Source organism: Oncorhynchus mykiss, chromosome 19 (assembly GCF_057628025.1).
Source record: "Oncorhynchus mykiss isolate SJ-2025 chromosome 19, ASM5762802v1, whole genome shotgun sequence".
NCBI classification, from domain to species: Eukaryota; Metazoa; Chordata; class Actinopteri; order Salmoniformes; family Salmonidae; genus Oncorhynchus; species Oncorhynchus mykiss.
Genome location: NC_143040.1, coordinates 41,289,250 through 41,316,749, shown reverse-complemented (window position 1 = coordinate 41,316,749; position 27,500 = coordinate 41,289,250). Strand labels below are relative to the sequence as shown.

The 27,500-nt window shown below is 44.3% G+C and overlaps 1 protein-coding gene across 1 annotated transcript in view; it reads left to right on the top strand.

Annotated features, from left to right (window-relative positions):
- Positions 1-9,329, top strand: part of kiaa0586 (KIAA0586 ortholog) — a 125,446-nt gene extending 116,117 nt beyond the window's left edge. Inside the window, exon 31 of the mRNA XM_036954655.2 lies at positions 8,841-9,329. Within this exon, the coding sequence (XP_036810550.2) occupies positions 8,841-8,998 (158 nt within the window). The 3' untranslated portion in view covers positions 8,999-9,329. The remainder of the gene's footprint in view (positions 1-8,840) is intronic.
- The last annotated feature ends 18,171 nt before the right edge of the window (positions 9,330-27,500 follow it).

Sequence of the window (27,500 nt, the reverse complement as noted above, 5' to 3'; positions counted from 1 at the left end):
CACACACACACACACACACACACACACTAGCTGTGTAGAGATACACAACACACACTAGCTGTGTTTCAGCGTCTTTTTCTTCTGCCTGGTATGTGAAGGCTATCTCCATGTTTACTGGTGTAGAGATGCATACAGACATCTTGCTATATACTTGGTATTGCCACTCTTATTTAAGCCTCAAGGTTGTTGTGAATTGCCACTTCTATGAATGACATACACATTGTTATGTGGGCTGAAGAAGAACCTTCAATACTGAGATTGATGGTTCTTATGTCCGTTACATTGGAACATTAAACATTTTGGTGTTCACTTTAAGTCTATGGTTGCTTCTCAAATGACACCCTTTTTCCTATATAGTGCACTAGATTTTAGCATAATGCCATTGGGCTCTGCTAGTGCACTATGTTTGGGAATTGTTGTATTTTGGGGGGATTCCGTCTTTGTCTAGCAATTTGATGATCCAAACAAACCATTAAAACGTTTTCTCAGTTGAAATGTGATCAACCACAGCTCTCAAGCATGAGAGAAGAACACCTCATTGAAACAGATCTTATTTCTGGGAAGATGAGTTGAATCAACAACACTGGAACACTGGAGAGTAATATTTGTAGTGACATCTGATCAATCCTTCACCGCTCTCCAAACACTTTTTAATTGGAAAATAGGAGATTTAGGGCTGTGTAATCACAATCCAAATATTTCACCCAGACCCAAATTCCCACGTGTGTTCTTGAGCTGAGAACACTGGAGCTTGTCTTTGCATAGCAACGTGTGCCTGCTCTGCCTTTCTGCCCTACCTGCCTGCTCTGCCTTTCTTCCCTACCTGCTCTGCCTTTCTGCCCTGCCTGCCTGCTCTGCCTTTCTGCCCTACCTGCCTGCTCTGCCTTTCTGCCCTACCTGCCTGCTCTACCTTTCTGCCCTACCTGCTCTGCCTTTCTGCCCTGCCTGCCTGCTCTGCCTTTCTGCCCGGCCTGCCTGCTCTGCCTTTCTGCCCTGCCCGCCTGCGCTGCCTTTCTGCCCTACCTGCCTGCTCTGCCTTTCTGCCCTACCTGCCTGCCTGCCTTTCTGCCCTATTTGCGCTGCCTTTCTGCCCTACCTGCCTGCTCTGCCTTTCTTCCCTACCTGCTCTGCCTTTCTTCCCTACCTGCGCTGCCTTTCTGCCCTACCTGCTCTGTCTTTCTGCCCTGCCTGCCTGCCTGCACCGCCTTTCTGCCCTGCCTGCCTGCCTGCTCCGCCTTTCTGCCCTGCCTGCCTGCGCTGCCTTTCTGCCCTGCCTGCTCTGCCTTTCTGCCCTGCCTGCCTGCCTGCTCCGCCTTTCTGCCCTGCCTGCCTGCGCTGCCTTTCTGCCCTACCTGCTCTGCCTTTCTGCCCTGCCTGCCTGCCTGCGCTGCCTTTCTGCCCTACCTGCTCTGCCTTTCTGCCCTGCCTGCCTGCCTGCGCTGCCTTTCTGCCCTGCCTACCTGCTCTGCCTTTCTGCCCTGCCTGCCTGCGCTGCCTTTCTGCCCTGACTGCCTGCGCTGCCTTTCTGCCCTGCCTGCCTGCGCTGCCTTTCTGCCCTACCTGCCTGCTCTGCCTTTGTGCCCTACCTGCCTGCCTGCCTTTCTGCCCTATCTGCGCTGCCTTTCTGCCCTACCTGCCTGCTCTGCCTTTCTTCCCTACCTGCTCTGCCTTTCTTCCCTACCTGCGCTGCCTTTCTGCCCTACCTGCTCTGTCTTTCTGCCCTGCCTGCCTGCCTGCACCGCCTTTCTGCCCTGCCTGCATGCCTGCTCCGCCTTTCTGCCCTGCCTGCCTGCGCTGCCTTTCTGCCCTGCCTGCCTGCTCTGCCTTTGTGCCCTACCTGCCTGCCTGCCTTTCTGCCCTATCTGCGCTGCCTTTCTGCCCTACCTGCCTGCTTTGCCTTTCTTCCCTACCTGCTCTGCCTTTCTTTCCTACCTGCGCTGCCTTTCTGCCCTACCTGCTCTGTCTTTCTGCCCTGCCTGCCTGCCTGCACCGCCTTTCTGCCCTGCCTGCCTGCCTGCTCCGCCTTTCTGCCCTGCCTGCCTGCGCTGCCTTTCTGCCCTGTCTGCCTGCGCTTCCTTTCTGCCCTGCCTGCCTGCGCTGCCTTTCTGCCCTGACTGCCTGCGCTGCCTTTCTGCCCTACCTGCCTGCATGCCTACCTGCCTCTGCCTGTCTGTCTGTATCCATGTGTCTGATTGTTTTGGCAGCACAATTTAGATCTTTCATGCAGCTGTGAATATTTGTTAAGAAGGCCCACATTGAAAGTAAAATCATTCCTTTTTGCTCCTCACACTTCAAACACTTGGCAGTGCTCTGGGAGCCATGAGAACACGGTGGGTCTCTGGAGAACCCAGCAGCAGAAAGGCCAAAGCTAGCTTGTGTCCAAAATGGCACCATGTTCCCTATTTAGTGATCTACTGGTCAAAAGTAGTGCACTATATAGGGAATAGGGTTCCATTTGAGACGCAGACCAGAGTCAAGCAGCTGCAGGGGAGGGGAGGGACCCAGCCGGTCTCTCTGACGAGGCAATGATACTGGAAAATATTATATCAAAACCCCTTTTCTTTTCCTTTCAATTCACTCTCTCCACCAACTTTAAGAGTCCCCATTTAAGATTTGAATAATTGTATCATATATATTTTATTACATGTCGTTTATTGTCTTTTTCCTCCACCAACAAGCTTATTTGGACCTTTTGTAGCTATGGGCTGTTTACTTGTGTTTTTGGCTTCAAAGTAGTTTTGTCCTCCAGTACTTTTCCAACTCCCACTCGTCTTTTACCTCCCCCCAGGTAGTGTAGGCCGTCTGTTGTGTTCGCTAGCCATGGGGCTCTCTCTTTCTTTCTCCCCCTCTCTCTATCTCTCTCTTTCTTCCCCTCTCTCTATCTCTCACTATCCCTCATGGAGGAAATGATACCTGCCTGAAGTTTGGCCCATCTACTCAGCATAGACGGACATCCTTGTGTTCGGGCCCTTCCTAATCTTTTTTTTTTGTTGCAAATACACTGTCAATTTGAGAATCTAGGCCTTGGAGAGTTTTCACCCCACGAGACCCACCATGTTTAAATGTGATGTCTTTAATATTGCCAGGCTGCTGTTTTCCCCCTGGCTGGCCTGCAAGGTCGGACAAAGCGTAGGTAGCTTCATTGAGAGCTGCCTTCATGGTTCAGGCTGAAGACTACTGTTGCCATATTGATTGTTATGCTTGACCTCTCTATGCGTTTAAGGTCCACTCTAGGGACAGATTGTGTTTCGACTTTAGCAAAGTAAGAACCTCATTCAAATATGAAAGGTATTTGGAAATGATTTCCTGTTCTATTCTGTAATGTGAAATGAATTGGCCTATAGAACCTATATTTCAGTTGGTTCAATTAAGTCTGCCAATATTAGTTATGCTCTTTCTCTTTTCGAACTATAAATACCCCATCTGACTGAGTGATAACCCTGAGAGCCACTGTGGCCTGCCTCTCCCATGTGAATTCCAAGAGTTGCAGAACACAACCAATCTGTGTGCATCCATATGGCAGAGGCTTGGCATAAGCAAACCTTTCAGCCTCAGTCAGCGCAGGGAACTGGGACCTCACTGTGTAGAGTGCCTCAAATGGCACCTTATTCGCAAATAGTGCACTACTTTTGAGCCCTATGAGCCCTGGTCAAAGGTTGTAGACTATATTGGTGTTTGTCTCGCTACGAGTTAAAGTTTATGCTTATCTAGACTGCGAAAGACTCAATTCAATTCAATGGAACTTTATTTGTCTCCTTTAGGGCCATATCAATAGTAGGGTCATATCAGACTTTTCAGCAGTTTCCTCCTTACCCATCCAATACTTTTATAAATGTTAAAGGACTAGTTCACTATTTTACTTAATGTTAGATGATTCCTTACCCTGAAAGTTGTCTATGGACCAGGAGAAACTATGATTCAAGGTTCAGTTTACTTTAAACAGCAATTTCAAACTTTAGCAACCGCTAGCTAAAAATCTATGGAAGGGATGTGAGCATGTTTACAAAAATGATGTCCAAATCATCTGAAATCAACTCCATATTTGGTTTGATGTTACTTAACCCTCCTGCTGTGTTCTGGTCAAATTGGACCGATTTACACATTTTCTCTCTGAAAAATGTAGTTCATTTAATCTGATTGTCATAAGGTTCCATGACTTTGTCCACACAGGGCATCTGAACACACATTTTCATAAAATATGGTGTGTTTTATTTAACTGTTGTACACCTGTGGTGTTCCCGGTCAAAAATGACCAGTCATTAGAAGTAAATGTGTGAGACTACAATTAGTGTTTAAAATTGAGTTCAGGCACATGCCCATTCATCAGATGGACACACTTCCTCTCCCAGACCCCACATGCATGTGTGTTTGAGCACACACACACAATCTCACTTCCCTTCTTGGCTTCCATTGCAACCCCCATGGGAATCTTTTCCCAATAGAATCTTTCTCGCATGGGAACCACACCTGTTGGCATTCTCACAAACAATCGCAACATTGTTTCAATAATATATAGAACTTTTCTAACAGCTCTGGTATATAAAGCTTTTTTGAGGCATTGCTCACAATTCATTCTGTGGCAGCACAATGACCAAACAATATACTGTATGTGAGGCTCTTGATCATATATTTGATCCTGACACTGGTGAGGAGGAGAGAGGCCAGGAAACTGACAGTGAAGATGCATTAGAGGAGGAAGTGTCAGAAGTTGAAGACATCACAGAATATGATCCAGACCAAGAGACAACCGATGTGGAACAACTCAGCGATGAGGAAGAGGGCCCTGCTGAGGTTGTTGTTACATTCCGGTCAAAGAATTTATCCTGGACTTCATCCCCACCTGTGAGAGGAGAGGTTGGCTGAAAATGTTATCAGGATGACCCCAGGGCCAATGAGATACGCCATATCCCGGGTTTATGACATAACATCCTGCTTCGAACTGTTCCTGACAGAGTCAATCGAAACGATAGTGATAAACATGACCAACTTGGAGGGGAGATGCATTTACCAAGACAGCTGGAAGGAGGTAGACCGGACAGACGTCCAAGCATACGTGGATCTCTTGATTTTGTCCGGTTTGTACAGAACCAGAAACAAATTACCACCAGGTTATGGGATCCAGAGTCTGGTCGGGGGATTTTCCGTGGCACTATTGGACTCCAGACATTTCAGGTGTTGTCTAGGGGGATTCGCTTCGACAACCATGATACAAGACCAGGCTGCCGTCAACAAGGCAAGCTGGCAGCGATCAGAGAGGTTTGGCGCTAGTGGGTGGAGCGCCTGCCACTCATCTATAAGGACTCTATAAAGTCCAGACATCACAGTGGATGAGCGTCTGGTCACATTTAGGGGACGCTGCCCATTCAAACAGTGCATGCCAAGCAAACTGTGTAAATATGGAGTAAAGATATGGGAAGCATGTGATGCCAGGACAAGTTATGCCTGAAACATGTAGGTTTATACCTGCTGACCTGTTGGAAACCTACTGACGGTGTTCCCGAAAGGAACCAGGCAAACCTGCTGACAGTGTTCCCGAAAGGAACCAGGCAAACCTGCTGACAGTGTTCCCGAAAGGAACCAGGCAAACCTGCTGACAGTGTTCCCGAAAGGAACCAGGCAAACCTTCTGACGGTGTTCCCGAAAGGAACCAGGAAAACCTTCTGACGGTGTTCCCGAAAGGAACCAGGCAAACCTGCTGACAGTGTTCCCGAAAGGAACCAGGCAAACCTGCTGACAGTGTTCCCGAAAGGAACCAGGCAAACCTGCTGACGGTGTTCCCGAAAGAAACCAGGCAAACCTGCTGACGGTGTTTCCGAAAGGAACCATTGGAACCTTCTGACGGTGTTCCCGAAAGGAACCAGGGGAAGCGAGTGGTCCTGGAAATGACTGCAGGTCACCAGGGGCACAACATAACATGTGACAATTTCTTCACCTCATATGCTCTTGGTCAGGAGCTGCTCCAAAGAAAATGACCATGGTGGGGACGGTCAGGAGGAACAAGCCTGAGTTGCCTCCTGCCTTACTCACTACCAAGGACAGGGATCGTTTTTCCTCTAAATGGATCTTCACCGATACACACACACTTGTGTCCTGATGACAACTCTGCACAGGGATGCCGCTGTGAGTACCAGGGAGGACAGGAAGCCCAGCGCTGTCCTGGATTACAACAGGAACAGAGAGGAGCTGACAACCTTGATAAGGTTTGTTACTCTTTATCTTTCAAGTCTCATGTACTTTTTTTTCTATTACCAGATTGTTTTATCTGCACCATAAAAATAAGACCTGTTGTTGTTTGGTGAAATGCGGAGTCCTGTTGTTGTTTGTGAACAATATGGAGTCAATTCTAGTCATTTGAATATGTAAATATGTTTTGGATGTGATAAATTAAAACAATGCTTTGATGCAATTTTTCATGTTACTAAGTATCACTTGTATGTACTCATTATTTTATTTACTGATTGTTGCACTTTTGCCGGTTACTGGCACATACTCTTATAAGAGGATGAGGGCACGTTGGCCCATGGTGGTGTTCTTCAACATCCTAGATGTGTCGGCCTACAACGAGCTTGTCGTGTGGATGGAGGTGATTCCAGGCTGCAAGCAGGGGAAATTCTTCAAGAGGAGACTATTCCTAGAAGAGTTGGGGGAAAGCCATGGTGACACCCCTCACTCAAAGGCGCCAACACCTTCCTCCAACACCATCCTCTGCTGGATTGGTGAGAGATATACAAGGGCCAGAAGCTAGATCTACGGCCGGCAGAGACAGAAGAGACAAGAGGAAGAGGGGCGATCTGTGTGCACCAAGAGATGTCAAAACAAGCATTATGTGCCATAAACGCAGTGCATATATTTGCCAGGCACATACAACAACCAGCCTGTATTGTCAACATGTGCATGAGATCAACACAAAATGTATCTACCATTGATTGACAGATTGTGAACATTTTAATGTTTTTGTTATTGTTAGTACTGTTATTGTTACTGTTGGTCTTTAATGTGTTCAGACATACATGTTGTAATATGTATGCGCTCAGGTCAATGAGGCCTACAGGCCATAAATAGCAAATAGAAGTTCAAAACTTGTAATGTTCACAGGAACTTAAGTTGATAAAAATATCTAGCACAACATTAGGTGATAATATATGTATTATTATGTATTTATAATCAGCCATAATGGGGGCGGTTATTTTGGACCGGGAACACAGAATTAATGAACATGAAACGAACACACAGGAGGTGATTTGGCCATAAAAAAAAACAACATGCTCACATTACTTCCATTGATTTGTAGCATGTGGTGGCTAAAGGCAGCTGAAGTTTGTAATGGCTATATATAGAGAACTGAACCATGAATTACAGTTTCTCCAGCCCCATAGACTACGTTCAGGGTGAGAAATCGTCTAACGTCAAGCTGTAAAACAGTGAACTACTCCTTCAATAGAGTCATGTCAGCTATAAGCACTCGAATGTCAAAGCCAAACCTCCTCATGTACTGTATATATTTAGCAGACACAGGCTAACTGTGATGTGGCTGTATTTGATCTAAGTGGAGTTGCCGTATAAGAGAGCTCTTGGTTTGTAATATTTTCCTTAGATATCGTAATAACATGGGGTCCTTAGAATATAATAGTATATGCCATTTAACAGACGCTTTTAACCAAAGTGACTTTTTCATCCTCAAATACATTTTCTCATGGGTGGCCACAGTGGGAATTGACCCTCGATCCTGACGTTGGAAAAGCGTCATGGTCTACCAACTGAGCCACACAATTCACTCTTCACAAACCCAGACACTCATTGAACGGGTTAGTGGCAGACAGACAAAAAAAATCTAAGTTCAAAAATATTTTTGAGCAGCCTTTAAGGAAACTAAGCAGTGAACCTCTGCCTTGGCTCCAGAGTGAGTCACCTAGCAGATAGGTCCTACAGTAGCTTCACCGCCACAGGCTCAGCTGCCGCTCTTCGTTAGTGGTGCTTCGCCCTTCTAGGCCTGAACATCTCTCTGTGTACAAACACCACTGACCTTACCAAACACTGCTGGCTCCTACACAACGTGTGTGGGTGTGGGTGTGTGGTGTGTGTGTGTGTGGAAAAAACACTTCCCCCTACACCGCTGGCTCCTACACAACACACGGCTCATTCATCAGGCGTGACCCGCCACCAGCCAGCTTAGCACTTGTCTGTCCTACTCACAGATGTATAGAGGAGCAGCTAGCGGAGTGGCAAGGCTCGGACTGGTGGTAGAGCTGTTGGGTTGGGTTGAGGCTGGGCAGGGCTGGAGCTAGGGCTGGTGGTAGAGCTGGTGGCTGGGGTTGTGTTGGATTGGGGCTGAGGCTGGGCAGGGCTGGAGCTAGGGCTGGTGGTAGAGCTGGTGGCTGGGGTTGTGTTGGATTGGGGCTGAGGCTGGGCAGGGCTGGAGCTAGGGCTGGTGGTAGAGCTGGTGGCTGGGGTTGTGTTGGATTGGGGCTGAGGCTGGGCAGGGCTGGAGCTAGGGCTGGTGGCTGGAATTGTGTTGGGTTGGGGCTGAGGCTGGGGCTGAGGCTGAGGCAGGGCTGGAGCTAGGGCTGGTGGTAGAGCTGGTGGCTGGAGTTGTGTTGGGTTGGGGCTGAGGCAGGGCTGGAGCTAGGGCTGGGGTTGGGTTGAGGCTGAGGCAGGGCTGGAGCTAGGGCTGGTGGCTGGGGTTGGGTTGGGGCTGAGGCAGGGCTGGTGGCTGGGGTTGGGTTCGGGCTGAGGCTGGGCAGGGCTGGTGGTTGGAGCTGGGACTCAGGCTGGACTGTGCTGGTCAGGCAGGCAGCAGACCGGGTGACTGATGTAGTGAGTAATGTGTGTTTATGTTCCAGGGGAGCGGGTTCAGCAGGGCTCCAGAATGGTGGCCGTCCGGCTGCCCTTCACCGGCCCAGAGGAAGAAGAGGAGGAGGGCTCTGTCAGTCTGGGGCTCAGCACCGGAGGAGGAGGAGGAGGAGGAGACACAGACTCATCAGGGAATGACATATTCTAGTGCTGCTGACCTGCTTTAGTCATTACTGAGACATTATAGAAGAATGCCTCCAAGACGCCTACTACTTCCATCTCCGTTTCATCACACTCAGTGGATCGATGGGGAGACCACTAAAGACTTCTTACCAGATCTGGACAGAGCTTAGCAGAGAGAGATAACATTCCATTTCTTGTGAAGATCTTCAGACATTCGCTGTTTATTTACCTCTGGAACCAATAACCATGTGTTTGGACCAATTTGCCTGTCAGATAATCAATGTATTGTATGTAGCAATAATCAATGATAGTTATTTTTTTACCAATAAAGTTGATACTTTTGAGTGTTTTAGTAACAACTGTTATATAAACTGTTATCTTAACTTCACACTTACCCTATGCAAATGAAAAAAATGTCATTCAAATACACATTTTCATTTAAATACAGTCAACTCCAGGCATATCAGTTATGTGGTTGTTTTCATAGCTACATTGTGATATTCAGACAAGTCAGCCAGTCATTCAAATGTTTTGTTGAGTTATTCCCCGAGCCCATGTAAACAGTGTGATGTCATGGCCATGCTACTAGAGTACATTGCACTAGACTAGGAGATTGGCTTTTCACCTCATTACACACCCATTTGCTTTCCTGCTGCCCCAGATGAAGATAGTATCTCCGTCCCAAATGGCACCCTATTCCCTGCACTATGTTTGACCAGGGCCCGAAAGGTAGTGGACTGTGTAGGGAATAGTGAATTTGTGACTCAGCCAGTATATCTGATGTTGCTGTGCTGTACGCAACACTAACAACGCCAGCCTAATGAGCATCCTGTTTCAATTCACCAAGTGTGCCAAGAGGAGAAACTAAAAGAGCGTTCCTCTCCCTCCTAGCTAAACCAAAGAGAAGTCGTCTTAGTTGGGTCCCATTTCTTATCCAAAGTTCACCAAATGAAGGCGATATGTTGAATCTGCTATAAACTGCTGCTCACTCTCTATGGAGTTAGCCTGGACTCCAAACAGAATATCGCTCCATTTGACTTGTGTTTCACTTCACAGATAGACTGAATCAGTAAAGGGTTGTAGCTAAGTAGAGGAGCAGGATTAAATGTAGCTCCATGTCAGGCCATGCAGTGTAGTGATAAGTCACGATGATAAAGAGAGGAAGGAAATGAGATTAAAGACAGGAGGGCAGATGGTCTGGCATGACACTGACCAGGAAACTGCACCTCTATCTGCAACAACTCTGTCATTCTCGCTCTCCCTCACCCAATCTCCCTCCCTCTCTCGCTCTCCCTCACCCAATCTCCCTCCCTCTCTCGCTCTCCCCCTCTCTCGCTCTCCCTCCCTCTCTCTCTTGCTCTCCCTCTCTCTCCCTCTCTCTATCGCTCTCCCTCCCTCTCTCTCTCTTGCTCTCCCTCTCCTGCTCTCCCTCCCTCTCTCGCTTTCTCTCTCTCTCTCTCTGCCTTGTATCTTCTTTGAAATTGTAAATAGTATTTGATGTAAATTGGCGTAAGATTGATTTCAGCTTTTCAAACAGGAAATTCATCCTACATTGTTGGAGTAGTTTTTTGGATGGGCATGCTCTCTTGAGAAATGCTTCCATGACAGAAAATCAAGGGCTGTGTCCCAAATGGCACCCTATTTCCTTCATAAAGCTTTCTTTGCCCCTGTTAAAAGCAGTGTGCCATTTGGGATGCAGACAGGGTCCTCCAGTCCACCTGGGGCCATGGCACACGTTCCTGTCGAATAGTAAGACTTACTACACTACAGTACGATGACCTCAGATACATGTAGTGTGTCACTAGCTGGGATTGCTGAGCCGGCCCTGTCCAGGGGAAATATCAAACTTCAGCTAATCTCTGAGCTGGTCTTAAATGTCTGAGCTACAGCTAATCTCTGAGCTGGGGCAAAAACTCTTCACTGTTTAGTAAAGACCAGAGGTTGAGGGGTGCAGAGGATTCTCTCTCCCCACCCCCACACCAGAGCCTCCAGCTTTCTCTCGGCCAGCCCAGCCCAGCTGTTTATCAAAGCCAGATGTGAGGGGCGGGAAGAGGAGGGAAATCGAGCGTGACATTGACCACTCTCCTCTCACAGTCAGGCACCAGAATGCACTGCAGCGAGGGACAAGACGCCACTTATTTTTACCCACAACCCTACAGCAAACCCAGCCTGGTCCCAGATCTGTCAATGCTGTCTAGCCAACTCCTTGGCGTATGACATGACAATGACCATAGGAGTTGGCAAGACAGCACAATCAGGACTGAAACCAGGCTACAGTAAACGCTACTGTCGTCACTGTGGCGTTTTAACACATCGGAGATGGCACCCTTTCAATATTACTTTGGAGCTTTTCAGCTGAGACACACTTTGGACTCCAGAGAGAGGTCTGACATGATTTAGATGTGTGCTGGCAGTCCAAACATGGAGTTTTCTAACCCTGACATGAACCATAGGCACCTTATTCCCTACACAGTGCACTACTTTTCACCATAGGGCCCTGGTCAAAAGTAGTGCACTATTTAGGTAAAAGAGTGCCATTTGGGACACAGCCACTGACATCCTTATGAGGAGATACTGTAGTTAGAATTGCACTTAAAACAACTTTCTTTTTTTTTTTACCCCACAGGAACTTCCATCTGTGGATATGAAAGAGGCTGTATGTTTGGGAGGGCTTTCCATTTGAACCTCAGGGAGGATTCCGCTGTGAGCGTTGAGGTGTTAAAGGAAGGATAAATCCATGCAGAACATTAAGGATTCATACTTGTGGTGGGATAGAGAGGTTAGACCGTAGAGCAGAGGGTGTTTAGTCTGAAAATGTTGTAATGATGACTTGGAAAACCCTTAGTAGTGTCTACAAATGTTTATCGTCTTTCAAGATGAAGACGCTACTTGTCTCTGTGTGTCTGTGTGTGTTGTGGTAAAGCAGTACAACTGCTTCTCAAGCATTACTAAACGTTCATATTTCTAACATTTCATTTGGGTTCCATGATTGAATGAGTGCCTCATCTGAAAACTCTTAAGTCCGCTGCTGCTGCCTCTGAGCAGAGTGGACCACACAACAAGCCCCTACTCTACTGGCTCAGTTAAACCTATAGGTCATATTGATCACGGCTTTTACAATCTTGCTGATAATTGTTTGAGCCTATGTGTCTGAAAAGAATGCTGTCAACGTTGAAGTTGCATTCAGATTACGTTGATGGAGACCATCAGATGTGGAAGTTTGTATTTTGAATCTTTCTTTAATCGTATACAGCGTTACATTTCTAAGTTGTCATTCTAAAGGATCCCTCCCTGATGACTCGCAAAATGGCAATTAAATCTGCATATCAAATGAGCTTTTTCCTTTAATTAATCATGTGGAAGGACTTCATGCTTGAGTCCCAAGTGGCACCCTATGCCCTATATAATGCACTGCTTTTAAGCAGAGCCCTATGGGCCCTGGTCAAAAGCAGTGCACTACATAGGGGATAGGGTGTAATTTGGGACAGAAACCCTGTATTTCTCTTATCTATCCCCCTGCCTGCCCCAGTCAACGTCAACTCCGTGAGCCAGTTAGTTAAAATAATATACTAATGAGATTATGAATGATTTAGATCCTGAGTAGTCTGTTTGGACACAAACAACAGCTTTAGTTTCCTTAAGGTGATGGGCTTCATTAGGTAGAATCCTGTGTTGGGTTCCATATGGCACGCTGTTCCCTACATAGTGCACTACTTTTGGCCTGTTCCCTATGGGCCCTAGTCAAAAGCAGTGCACAACATAGGGATTAGGGTGCCATTTTGGACACATCCCTATTTGATTGGTGTATAGGAGCCTTGTTATTAGGCCCTACTGAATTTTAATGGGGATAAACCCAGCAGGAGGGCCATAGTTACTGGACTGGATCCAGAACCGCATGGCTGGCAGGCTTGGCGTGAATTCTGTTCTAGTCAGCCAAATCAGGCTCGGCGTGAAGTCTGTTCTAGTCAGTCACATCAAGCTCGCCGGTCAATGACACATGCAACTCTATACGCCCTTGCTAGAAAACTGCATTCCAATGAGCTCATTACTTTACAGAATGTTTTCTCTCCCAGTCTGAGCTTCATTATGAGGTGTTTGTGTGTGTGTCTGGCAGCTGTTAGATCCCTGTATATCAGGGAACAGAACATCACCCCCTCTCCTTTTCCCACCTGAGACAGTGTTTGATGGATGGATAGGTTTAAGAATCCTGAGCACACCTATCGATACTGTAGGCAAATATTTTTTATTGATAACCGAAGATAGACCCCGGCCTGTCATTTCCAATGCGAGCAGATTAAGCGCAGCGGTCGAAGGCATCACTACAGATCCAGGTTCGATCCCGGGCTGTGTCGTGACCAGTAGACCCATGAGGTGGCGCACAATTGGCCCGATGGGACAAAGACTTCCTGGTTGGGATGTCGTTGTCCCATCGTGCTCTAGTGACTCCTTGTGGCGGGCCGGGCGCATGCACGCTGACTTTGGTCGCCAGCTGGTCGTCAGGTGGCACATTGGTGGCTTCTGGGTTAAGCGAGCAGTGTGTCAAGAAGCAGTGTGGCTTGGCGGGATCGTGTTTCGGAGGACGCATGGATCTCTATCTTCGCCTCTCCCACGTCCATACGGGAGTTGCAGCGATGGGACAAGACTGTAACTATCAATTGGATATCATGAAAATTGGGCAAAAAGGGGTAAGAAGGTAAGGGAACTCCTACTCTGTGAAGTGCGCGTGTGCAATAAGTTCATTCGCCTTTGAACTCCTAAACAACAAAAAAAATTGGAAACTTTGACAAAGGGTAAAGTCTACAAAACTTAAGCCTACTCTGTTCGTAACAGATTATAGTTTTGGAAACCAAACTGTATTGAGAGCAAATGTTTCGCCGATGAGAAAATGTGTAGTATGTCGGCCAAAATCCATAACTCTCCATCTTCTCCTACTGCCAGCCACTGGCCTTCCTTTTCAATCAAATCCAATTTTATTTGTCACATGCATAGACAACAGGTGTAGACTAAAAGTGAAATGCTTTCTTATGGGTCCTTTTCTAACAATGCAGAGTTAGAGATAAGATAACAAATATATAAATAATGACACGGCTAGATATAGGGAGTAGAAAATAACATTATTATATACCGGGAGTACCAGTATCGAGTCGATGTGCAGGGCTACAAGGTAATTGAGGTAGCTGTACACTACATATAGTTAGGGGTAAAGTGACTAGCAGCAGCTAGACTACCTCACCGCATACTGTGAGTCTGTATGTGTGCAAGAGAGTCAGTGCAAAAAAGAGTCAATGCAGGTAGTCCGGGTAGCCATTTGATTAGCTATTTAGCAGCCTTGTTTAGCAGTCTTACCATATTTGGTGGTGAGTGGAAATGCCAAGCAGATGTTTCAGATTTATACATCCGTTGAAACATCTGGCTCCTTGTCCTATCTGTGCTATAGCCCTCAGAGCTTAGCCTTGATAACTGGCCTGAAATATGGAGATATGTCAGATTGTTAGGCGGAGTTGAGTACAAACATAGTCCTGGCACATGGTTTATGAACTGATACACAAAACACCGGATTCAAAACATATAACATTTTATTTCAATTATTATACAAAATGATTTCAACCAATAGAATGTTATATATGTGAGGGATACAACCATAGCAGCTCTGCAGGTTTTGCTACGAAGTGACAGAATCATTAGATCATTTGTTTGGGTACTGTCCACATGTAGCTTGTTTTTGGTCACAGGTCCAGGAATGGGTGAAGAATTGCAACATTTACCTGCAGCTAACTCTGCAGATAGCACTGCTGGGTGGCTTGAAATGTCTCAGTCAATCGAGCAATAATATAAAAAATACTTTTAGCAAAAATTTTTTAATTTAATTTACAATCTGTAGAAACGATGAGAATAGAAAGCTTCTGAACTTTTGTGAAACATCACAGTACAGTTGAAAAATATATGGCAAGTAGAAATAAAAAAATTGATGTTAAAAGAGATAGATGGGAGGGTTGAGTGGAGCTGAAGGATGGGACTTAAAACGAACAAAAGATAACTAATGTAAAATATTCTGTGTCCGTGAAAATGATATAGGCTTCTACTTCCTGCTTATACATACTAAGTTTTGTTATCCATTAGTTTACTCCATATTAGGGGACAGTTTAAAGGAAAATATATTTTTCAAATATATACAGTATCAGTCAACATTTGGGACACACCTACTCATTCAAGGGTTTTCTGTATTTTTAAAAAATATTTTCTACATTGTGGAATAATAGTGAAGACATCAAACCTATGAAAGAACACATGGAATCATGTAGTAACCAGAAAAGTGTTTAACAAAAAAAATATATATATATATTTGAGATTCTTCAAAGTAGCCACACATTGCCTTCATGAGAGCTTTGCACACTCTTTGCATTCCCTCAACCAGCTTAATGAGGAATGTTTTTCCAACAGTCTTGAAGGAGTTCCCACATATGCTGAGCACTTGTTGGCTGCTTTTCTTTCACACTGCGGTCCAACTCATCCCAAACCATCTCAATGGGTTGAGGTTGGGTGATTGTGGAGGCCAGGTCATCTGATGCAGCACTCATCACTCCTTCTTGATAAAAATAAACCTGACACAGTCTGGAGGTGTGTTTTGGGTCATTGTCCTGTTGAAAAACAAATTAAATGGGATGGTATATCACTGCAGATGGCGTATCGCTGTATCAACAGTGAAGAGGGATGGGATGCTGGCCTTCTACACAGAGTTGCAAAGAAAAAGCTGTATCTCAGACTGGCCAATGAAAAGAAAAGATTAAGATGGGCAAAATAGCACAGACACTGGACAGAGGAACTCTGCCTTGAAGGCCAGCATCCCGGAGTCGCCTCTTCACTGTTGACGTTGAGACTGGTGTTTTGTGGGTACTATTTATTGAAGCTGCCAATTGAGGACTTGTGAGGCATCTGTTTCTCAAACTAGACAATCTAATGTACTTGTCCTCTTGCTCAGTTGTGCATCGGGGCCTCCCACTCCTCTTTCTATTCTGGTTAGGGCCAGTTTGCGCTGTTCTGTGAAGGGAACGTTGTACAAGATCTTGGCAATTTCTCACATGGAATAGCCTTCATTTCTCAGAACAAGAATAGACTGATGAGTTTCAGAAGAAAGGTCTTTGTTTCTGTCCATTTTGAGCCTGTATTCGAACCCACAAATGCTGACGCTCCAGATACTCAACTAGTCTAAAGAAGGCCAGTTTTATTGCTTCTTTAATCAGGACAACAGTTTTCAGCTGTGCTAACATAATTGCAAAAGGGTTTTCTAATGATCAATTAGCCTTTTAAAATTATAAACTTGGATTAGCTAATACAATGTGTCATTGGAACACAGGAGTGATGGTTGCTGATAATGGGCCTCTGTACGCCTATGTAGATATTCCATTACAAATCTGCCGTTTCCAGCTACAGTAGTCATTTACAACATTAACAATGTCTACACTGTATTTCTGATCAATTTGATGCTAATTTAATGGACAAAAAATTTGCTTTTCTTTCCAAAACAAGGACATTTCTAAGTAACCCCAAACTTTTGAACAGTAGTGTATATTTACAAAAATATATATATGGGGGATTGGAAATGATGCAGACAATCACATTGATGGACGCTACAATCTATCTGCAATATTAAAGCTGATCTACCTTCTAATCTTTTGGTCTGAATCACGTAGTCCTGGCTGCCTGATATGTTGTCAACAATACAGCTCATTGATGTGTAAAAGGCATAATTTTATTCAAATCGATCTCAACAGGAGATTCTGCAAGCCAAAAGGAAATGGGGAACAACAGACATCTGACTCAACCATGCAAGCATTAATTTTAACAAGCCAGCCTACAGGAGATTTCTCACATTCAGTTCACCTCTCTTTTTGGATTCAATGAAATCTACAGTACAGTACATTGGTAGAACTATATTATGTTACATTTTATATACAGAACAACAAGAACGGGACAATGAGCGTGTGTTAAAGTGCGATGGTGCAATGCATCCGACTGTTGTGTATTGAAAGAATCAATGTTGTAATTGTAATGAAAATGCTCACAGTTCCTGGATCCTGGTGAGGGAAACACATGTCTGTCAATGAAGAGTATCTACATTTGTCCGTGGTGTTTCTAGCTGTAAGACAACACCAGTGTCTGTGGATGTTCTGGTTTAGTGGTGCTGACCTTCCTGGTGACTTCACACTGCCACAGAGGGAGCAGTTGTGTCCACATGCCGTGGAAGTAAGTGCTCAATCGCTGACCCTTTTCTCAAGAAGACAGGATTCTCTTTGTCGGGGAAGAGAGAAAGAGAGAAAACGGAAGACACGCTGAGGAGAGAGGAAGCAAGACAACAATCAAGCCCCTCATGTCCTCTCCCACCACCCCCATGCCCTTTGCCTATGTTCAGTCCAACCCTGCTCCAGGCAGCTGTTTTCTGCAGCTGTAGAGACTCCTGGACATTGGCTCTCCACACTACACATACAGAGCCTCCTATTTGTACAGCCAGGGGCCCCATGTTGTGTAGCAACGCGTGGGCTGTAAGTGTCTTTGAACAAAAAGGTACATTTACAAGTGAAGTACAGTAGTTTGTTTTTTAATAATTAATAATAATTCATTTAACTTGTACAGTGCTTTTCATTATTGCAAAGTGAATAAAAAGGAACTCAAACAAACACATTTTAATTGACATGGTAGAAACGGAGATTGAATGTCTCTATTTGGCTTTGGATGAAAGGCTGGGAGCAGAGGCAGCTTGGATTGGAAAGACCTTGTAGCTTCAGTGGAGGAGGCCTAGATGGTACAGCCAAAGAGAAACAAAGACAGTCTGACAAACAGGCCATGGAGCGCTTCATCAGTTCACCACATCTGCTTCTCCGACGATCAGTTCCTCCGTACGACCAGCTCCAGTAGGTACTGGTCCTCTATTCTCGAACATGTAGCAGGTGGGTGGGTACCTACTGGTGACCAAGTGATCAAGCCCCAGAGCAGTCAAAATAAAAAAAACATTCAAAATAATTTTTACAGAGTTTTTACAGAGCTCTTTGCCTAGGCGGCGCTATGGCAACCACAGAACTGAACTTTTGGGATATTTACAATTTATTGGAGTAATTTCTCAAATCCCATTGTCATTATAATTTCAGAAGTCAAAACGTGAAAACAATAAATACATTAATTAAAGCCCTAGACAATAGTTATGACAGTGTATAGAGTGATAGACCTTATATGCCTATATACTGTGTATATCTGAGTGAAGGGCCGTGATTTGAGCACTATATATCAGAGTGAAGGGCCGTGATTTGAGCACTATATACAGTGCCTTGCGAAAGTATTCGGCCCCCTTGAACTTTGCGACCTTTTGCCACATTTCAGGCTTCAAACATAAAGATATAAAACTGTATTTTTTTGTGAAGAATATCCAATAAATGTCGTTCCACTTCATGATTGTGTCCCACTTGTTGTTGATTCTTCACAAAAAAATACAGTTTTATATCTTTATGTTTGAAGCCTGAAATGTGGCAAAAGGTCGCAAAGTTCAACGGGGCCGAATACTTTCGCAAGGCACTGTATCTGAGTGAAGGGCCATGATTTGAGCATGGCTGCATGCAATCCTGATTACTTATTTAGCCGACTGAGGTTGATGCGTCAGGGGGTTTTCACAGATGGAGAACAGGAAATCAAAAGGGGGCAGAGGCTGAGACAGTGAATAATGCAAGGATGTAGAAGAGAACATAAAGCTGAAACTCAGCACAGAGGCACTGGAATGAGCTTCATCAAGTAAATATAGAAAATGATACAAATTTGCCTACTAGTTGCTCCCAACTGGAGAATCAGCGCCCTCGGGCAGTGCCGTAGGCTCCAAGCACCGAACACGTCTGCCTGTCTGTGCCGCTGAAGTGCTAGGCTACTCCCTGTAGGCTACAGATACTAAATTAGACTCTGAAGACTTGTGTCTCTTAAATTTTCAGCACACGTTTTTTTTAAATTGTTTCTGGTGGAATGAACAAAGATCAATTAACCTGATTCCTTTGTTGTCCTCGTGAGAAGATAGCTTAGTCATGTGAAACATTCTGTGTGCTGTTTATGTAAATCATTATTGCACTGTATTACCATAGAAATCAATTTCAACATTTCTCAAAATTAGCCTTCGCTTGTTCTTGACGATTCATATCAGCAGTTCTACATGGCTCTATGTGTTACTGTCAGAGAGTAGGAAGGAAGAGGGAGGTTGGGTAGAACTGTCTGACATTTCTGGTTTTCACACTTCTACCCCTTGGGGACCAGGCTGTCACAGGCGTGTCTGACTCTACACACTCCAGATGTGTCTGTCATTTATAAGCATGTTATTTCTCATGGAAATGCCTCATGTAGTTTCAGCTAACAAATGTAGTTCTCTACAAACACAATTTAGACATTATCTGAGATAGTATTGACAAATTTGAGAGTACAGTTTTGGGATTTAAAAGGAAAAAATATATTTTGTGGAAGTTTGGGCCTCCAACCAAAACCACAGAAATCCTGGCACTAGGACAGAGTAGCCTACATCACTGTTTGCCAACATGTCTTAACGAGAGAAACCGTGTGATTATTAGCTGGCTCGTATCATATTATCAAAGCAATCCAACAGTGGATCTGGGTGTTGAGGAGAAAATGCTGCCTGGCTTGAAAAGCTCAAACTGAATCTTTAAAGGGGAAATCAGGGATTGGTACATCCATTTTTACATCAAATTAATGCACTTTTATATTAATGATATACAGGCATTGAATCTTGAAAATATAACTTATAAATGCCTCATGAGCTTAGTTCGACTGTCTTACCCTATCAGAACCTCGGCAAAAAGTGGTGGGGAGTCGCTTTGTTGTTTGAATTGCCCCTTTAAGAGTGAGTGACCTCTATTTACCACTTTCTGGACAGCATGTCTGAAATAGAATTTATGCCCATGTTCTCTCTACTCTCTCGGCAGACAAAGTGTTTTACTCTGAGAAGAACAATGCTGCGTTCTCTTTGCTATTTTTGGAGAAGTTATCAATACTTTAAAACATATCTAAAAGTTCCACCTTGAAACTTTCATGACTTTAAAAAGGATTTGCGTTAAAGGGAAATGTAAAATAAATTCAGCTTCATAATCTCCAGCATCACCTCAACATCAAGATACACTATATACACAAGTATGTGGACACCCCTTTAAATTAGTGGATTCGGCTATTTCAGCCACACTCGTTGCTGACAGGTGTATAAAATCGAATACAACGCCATGCAATCTCCATAGACAAACACTGGCAGTAGAATGGCCTTTCTGAAGAGCTCAGTGACTTTCAATGTGGCCCCATCATAAGATGCCACCTTTCCAACAAGTCAGTTTGTCAAATGTCTGCCCTGCTAGAGATGCCCCGGTCAACTGTAAGTGCTGTTGTTGTGAAGTGGAAATGTCTAAGAGCAACAATGGCTCAGCCGTGAAGTTCACAGAACGGTACCGCCAAGTGCTGAAGCACGTACAATATGCTGTTAACGTTACAGCATACAATGACATTCTAGACGATTCTGTGCTTCCAACTTTGTAGCAACAGTTTGGGGAAGGCCCATTCCTGTTTCAGCATGACAATGCCGCCATGCACAAAGCGAAATCCATACAGAAATGGTTTGTTGAGATCAATGTGGAAGAATTTGACTGGCCTGCACATAGCCCTGACACCAACCCCACCTTTAGGATGAATTAGAACGCTGACTGTGAGCCAGGCCTAATCGCTCAACATCAGTGCCCGACCTCACTAATGTTCTTGAGGCTGAATGGAAGACATGGAAGTCCCCACAGCAATGTTCCAACATTTAACACCCAGAAGAGTGAAGGCTGTTATAGCAGCGAAGGGGAGACCAACTCCATATAAATGCTTTTGTTTTTGGAATGAAACGTTTGACAAGCAGGTGTTCACATACTTTTGTAGTGTAGTGTATGTGGAAATGGCACGTTTCTAGGTTTTATAGTAGAAAAGATTCCTCCTCCATTAAACTTTACAGTTGGCACTATGCATTCGGGCAGAAAGCTTTCTCCTGGCATCAGCCAAATCCCGATTTGTCCGTTGGACTGCCACATGGTGAAACGTGATCCATCATTCCAGAGAAGGCGTTTCCACTGCTCCAGAGTACAAAGGCGGCACGCTTTACACCACTCCAGCCGACGCTTGCCATTCTTGCATGGTGATCTTAAGCTTGTGTGCGGCTGCTCAGCCATGGAAACCCATTTCATGAAGCTCCCGACTAACAGTTCTTGCGCTGATGTTGCTTCCAGAGGCAGTTTGTTGCAACCGAAGACAGATGATTTTTAGCCTCACGTTTCAGCACTCGGCGGTCCCATTCTATGAACTTGTGTGGCCTACCACTTCGTGGCTGACCCGTTGTTGCTCCTAAACATTTCCACTTCACAATAACAGCCCTTACAGTTGACCGGGGCAGCTCTAGCAGGGCAGAAATTTTACGACCGGACTTGTTGGAAATGTGGCATCCTATGACGGTGCCACGTTAAAAGTCATTGAGCTCTTCAGTAAGGCCATTCTACTGCCAATGTTTGTCTGTGGAGATTGCATGGGTGTGTGCTCGATTTTATACACCTGTCAGCAACGGGTGTGGCTGAAATAGGAGTGTCCACATAGTTTTGTATACATAGTGTATGTTGAGGTTGGAGATGATGAATATGAAGTTGAAATATCCCTTTAAGGCCACAGGAGACAATAGAAAGTCTGTGTATCATATTTACTAGAACGATAAGTGAGATTGTTAAGTTTCTTTTGAGGACACTTAGTGTTAATATTTTATTAGTTTTAAAATATCACGATTGGTTGAATTTTGGGTTTCTTAGCTGTTATAACCCCCTCTATGGAAATTGTCAAATTCACGTCATGAATGTCATCTTATGTACATCCGGGAAGTATGCCCTTTATGCTTCATTCTAAGGAATCTTTCTGATGTTTTCCACTACAAGAAACTGATTTTCCTAGGGCTCTCTTTGGGATCGTAGTGAATGCGCCCTTGTGTGCATGACGGTGATTGATATGTTAAATGTTACACATAATATCTGGAGCTACTGTGTATAGCGTTACACATTCCCTATCCAGTATACTCTCTAGATCTATTTGATGGAAGCCCATCACATAGACCCTGTTCATTGTGATGCTTTTACTACCATGGTACGACACAGCAGATATTCAAACGTTTTGAACTATGTCATGTGAAGAGGGTTATAACCTGTACATGTATGACACACATGACTTTATACTGTTGATGTGCTGTGGGTCATTTGTGGGCAACGGTCCTTTTGCATCTCCTATAACCTCACTAGCAATGTCCATTCTGTAGCGCAGTGGCCAGTCCATTACCCCCTGCATGGAGTCTCTGCTTTCAATAGATGAAAACAACTGTTTATAGGAGCCAGACCAGACACCAAACCAGCCGCCATTGGAGACTACGACTCATCACTGAACCTCTATTTTATTTCCTGGCAAGCTCCTTCACCTCCCACCTCCATTTTAGCACTTGAATGCCAAGTCTGGTCTGATGACGCATGATATAGTCTGATGCAGGCAGTGGTGCAATAGCAGTTAATGAGCAGCCAAATGCCTCGGAGGAACTGTGCACCGCGGTCAAATGAGGGCACAGCCTCTTGTTCATCTATATATTGTAGGCCACTCTGAGCACTGCGTTTTAATTGCAAACAAATCACCCGGCCGGATAACTCGGACATAGGGGGTGTGGGAGGAGAGGAGGCTGATGATGATGAGGCATTGCCATGACGACAGCATCGGTGGCGGTGGAACTTTGCCGTGGCAACGCTGGAAAGATTAAGAGAACAGAAACACAACAAGCTCAGCTGGCTGGATGAGAACGATGATGTTGGCTATTGTTATCTCTCTCTGCTCAGACACAGACACCATGGCGAAGAACCAAGACTGCATTTCCTTGGAGATGTTTTATTTTGTTTTGCCTTAAAGATATACAATTAAATGTTAAAAGCCCAGACAGTCTTAAGGTAAAATACTGGTTTTATGTGCAATTTTAAAGTAGCATCAATGCCCAGCATTCTGGGACCTCTTTTGCATTTTTTGCCTCTGAGGAACTGACCAAAAATGACCAACATATTCAGATCCTGCACATACAAACATTCACCTTGATCTTCAATGGCAAAATAATTAATTGAATTCATGATTCATCAGTGTGTTAGACTATTGAAAATGTAAAACCTATTCAATTGTACTGCTGAAGCTGTGACTATAGAGAGCATTGCGTCCTGTTCTGTTGGGGTAAATAGGCATCCGGAGCCTCAGGTGGACATAATCCGTATAATTCAGTTTCTGTTGATTAAATAAACAAGGACTCAAATGCATCCTGTAACTGTCACAGAAAGAGTTGCCAAAGTCATCTCCCCAACAGAGATTCTCATCCCCTGCTAGCAGCACAAGACTGACTCACTACCAGTAGGATTATCTGAGTCGTTTGTTTAGATGATATCAGTGACAGTTACTGGCTTTACGCTAAAATTCTGGCTCTGTGAAGCAAGCCTGTTTTTCACCTCTTGTTTGTTTTTGTACTGGTCATGCTTTTAAAGGGATGTTCCATTCTGGGACAGGAGTAATATACTAAAGCCAAAGTAAGTGTAAAAACAAGGAAACATCCCTTTAAGAAGAGGGAGCACACCAAAAGCCAGTTTCATCCAGCCCAGATGTGCCTTACAAGACCAAACCTGCAAAGTCACCACTGTTATGTGGACCTTCAAGTGACACTTCCTCATTGACATTGGCATATGCTTTCTGATCAAAAGTATTGCAATTCATAGGGAATAGGGTGACTTTTGGGACACCGCCATGGTCAATTTGAGATTAGTGAACGGCAGCAGATGGATATGTACAGTTGAAGTCGGAAGTTTACATACACTTAGGTTGGAGTCATTAAAACTTGTTTTTCAACCACACCACAAATGTCTTGTTAATTAACAATCTATAGTTTTGTCAAATTGGTTAGGACATGTACTTTGTGCATGACACAAGTCATTTTTCCAACAATTGTTTACAGACAGATTATTTCACTTACAATTTACTGTATCACAATTCCAGTGGGTCAGAAGTTTACATACACTAAGTTGACTGTGCCTTTAAACAGCTTGGAAAATTCCAGAAAAGGATGTCATGGCTTTAGAAGCTTCTGATAGGCTAATTGACATCATTTGAGTCAATTGGAGCCCTATCTGTGGATGTATTTCAAGGCCTACCTTCAAACTCAGTGCCTCTTTGCTTGACATCATGGAAAAATCAAAAGATATCAGCCAAGACCTCAGCCATGACCTCAGAAAAAAAATTGTAGACCTCCACATGTCTGGTTGATCTTTGGGAGCAATTTCCAAACGCCTGAAGGTACCACGTTCATCTGTACAAGTATAAACACCATGGGACCCCGCAGCCGTCATACCACTCAGGAAGGAGACGCATTCTGTCTCCTAGAGATGAACGTACGAAAAGTGCAAATCAATCCCAGAACAACAGCAAAGGACCTTGTGAAGATGCTGGAAGAAACGGGTACAAAAGTTCTGAGGTCTGATGAAACAAAAATAAAACTGTATGGCCATAATGACTATTGTTATGTTTGGAGGGAAAAGGGGGCAGGCTTGCAAGCTAAAGAACACCATCCCAATCGTGAAGCACGGGGGTGGCAGCATCATGTTGTGGGGGTGCTTTGCTGCAGGAGGGACTGGTGTACTTCACAAAATAGATGGCATCATGAGGGAGGAAAATGATGTGGCCCTCAATCCAATAGAAAGTTTTGTGGGCAGAACTGAAAAAGCATGTGCGAGCAAGGAGGCCTACAAACCTGACTCAGTTACACCAGCTCTGTCAGGAGGAATGGGCCAAAATTCACCCAACTTATTGTGGGAAGCTTGTGGAAGGCTTCCCGAAACGTTTGACCCAAGTTAAACAATTTAAAGACAATAGTACCAAATACTAATTGAGTGTATGTAACTTCTGACCCACTGGGAATGTGATGAAAGAAATAAAAGCTGAAATAAATCATTCTCTCTATTTTTACTAGGATTAAATGTCAGGAATTGTGAAAAACTGAGTTTAAATGTATTTGGCTAAAGTGTATTTAAACTTCCGACTTCAAATGCAGCTAATTAGCTGTGTTTAGCTCAGTGGTGACCCGTCTTTCAGGGCCTGTTTAAGGGCCCGGGGCCCGTCATTCACCTGCTTTGAGCCCACATTTTTTGCAAAAATATAAATATGTGTATCATTCAGTTAATAAAGCTGCATACACACAGTCTATTTTTTGTTCACTTGAGTAAGGCAGCTCCAATATGCAGGTGTTTCAGCCTAGCTCAGTGCTTTCTGTGGTGGTGGGGCGAGTCAGCAGAAAATAGGAACATTGCGCCGTGATTGGCTCAGTGCTCTGTCACTCATGGGAACAGTACGTCATCGCCAAGTTTAAGTCCTTAGTAAGGGTAGACATCCAAAATGTCTGCCCTTTGGGTCCTGCCAAAGAGTTATATTACAAGTGTCCTTCCAAGAAGGCTCAAGGTCATTGGCCACAGATACAATTACGTCAAATCACATTATATGTATACTAGCTTTGGAAGGAATGAGTCGTTTGGAAGGAATCCTCCAAGCATTGCAAAGCAACCACTAACATTAGCCTGCTATTCAATGGAGTGGCTGTGTTTTTTTTCAGAGTTCCTACCATAAATCCAGAGAATGCCAGACTTTGATGACAAAGTTTGATGACACAAGGTGAGTCCAAAAATGTCTTGTATGCTGCTCCATTAAATGATGTAATATGCCAGGGAGATATGTGTACTGTAGCTAAGAAAGTAATACTAGGTGTATGTTGTGTAGTAAGATGTTAGTAGCCCATGTGCCTCACCCTAATAATTTGGTCTATTTTCACCAACGCGGTAATGTAAATACATCGTTCGTGGCCGGTGTGTGCTTGCTTACTTTCATGCATCCCACATTTTTTGTTGTTGTCCCACCAAGATTTACATGCTAAAATCGCCACTGGTTTAGTGCAGTTTTTAGATGAGACTGTGCTATCTCTAAGCACATCGTCCCCAAACTATACCCTTCTCTCATATCTGACTTAGATTTAATCCAAAATGGTACCCTATTCCCAATGTAGGGAATCGGGTACCATTTTGGATGCAGCCTTACTGTGTAATTCCCTCGCCAGCTGTACTCACAGATCCCTGCACCTGGCGGCAGGGTAGCCTAGTGGTTAGAGCGGTGGACTAGTAACCGGAAGGTTGCAAGTTCAAAACCCCGAGCTGACAATCTGTCGTTCTGCCCCTGAACAGGCAGTTAACCCACTGTTCCTAGGCAGTCATTGAAAATACAAATTTGTTCTTATTAACTGACTTGGCTAGTTAAATAAAGGTTAAAAAATTAAGTTTAAAAAATCTGTAAATAGCCCATCCAATCTACCTCATCCCCGTACTGTTATTTATTTATCTTGCTCCTTTGCACCCCAGTATCTCAACTTGCATCTTCTGCACATCCTACCATTCCAGTGTTTAATTGCTATATTGTAATTACTTTGCCACCATGGCCTATGTATTGCCTTACCTCTCTTATCTTACCTCATTTGTTGTATGTGTCAAACTGCTTTGCTTTATCTTGGCCAGGTCGCAGTTGTAAATGAGAACTTGTTCTCAACTAGCCTACCTGGTTAAATAAAGGTGAAATGAAATAAAAACTGGCCTCACTAGTAGAAAAGTGACAGCAGTCAGAGCAGCCTTATATACTCTGGCAGCTTTTTACTGCTTTCTGTATGTATAGCGGGAAGCCTAAAGTGCTTTTTAATGCTTAGCGAAACTCCACCATCGTTTTGTGGTTAGCAGCTTGTAAAACCCTCATCACTTGCCTCTGCTCAGCTCAAACTGCTGCCTTGCTTAATTACGCTGTATAGACATACGCTTCAGGACTGGTTGTGTGTGTTTGGTTTGGTTTTACTTTCCTTGTGGGGACCAGAAGTGCTCACAAGGATAGTAAAACAGAAAACTCAGACAAGTGAGGATATTTCACCAGTCCGCATAAAGGTTTTTTATTTATCCAGGCAAGTCAGTTAAGAACAAGTTCATATTTACAATGTCAGCCTACTGGGAAACAGTGGGTCAACTGCCTTGTTCAGGGGCAGAACAACAGATGTTTAACTTGTCAGCTCTGGGATTTGATCTAGCAACCTTTCGGTTACTGGCCCGACACTCTAACCACTAGGCTACCTGCCGTTTAGGGTTAGGGTTACAATTATAGTTAGGCTTAGAATTAGGGATTTGTTTAGTTTTAGAGTTACGGTTTTGTTAGGTTAAGGTTTAGGATTTAAAATAGGATTTTGAATCAGAATCAATTGTTTGATCCCCACAAGGATTGTAAAACACACGTGTGTGTGTGTGTGTGCTGTGTACAATGCCAATTACCTCAGCCTCATGGTAAATACTCAGAGGACCCTTTAAAAGGCATTCAGCCTGAGAGGAGCCATATGATGTGACAGAGGC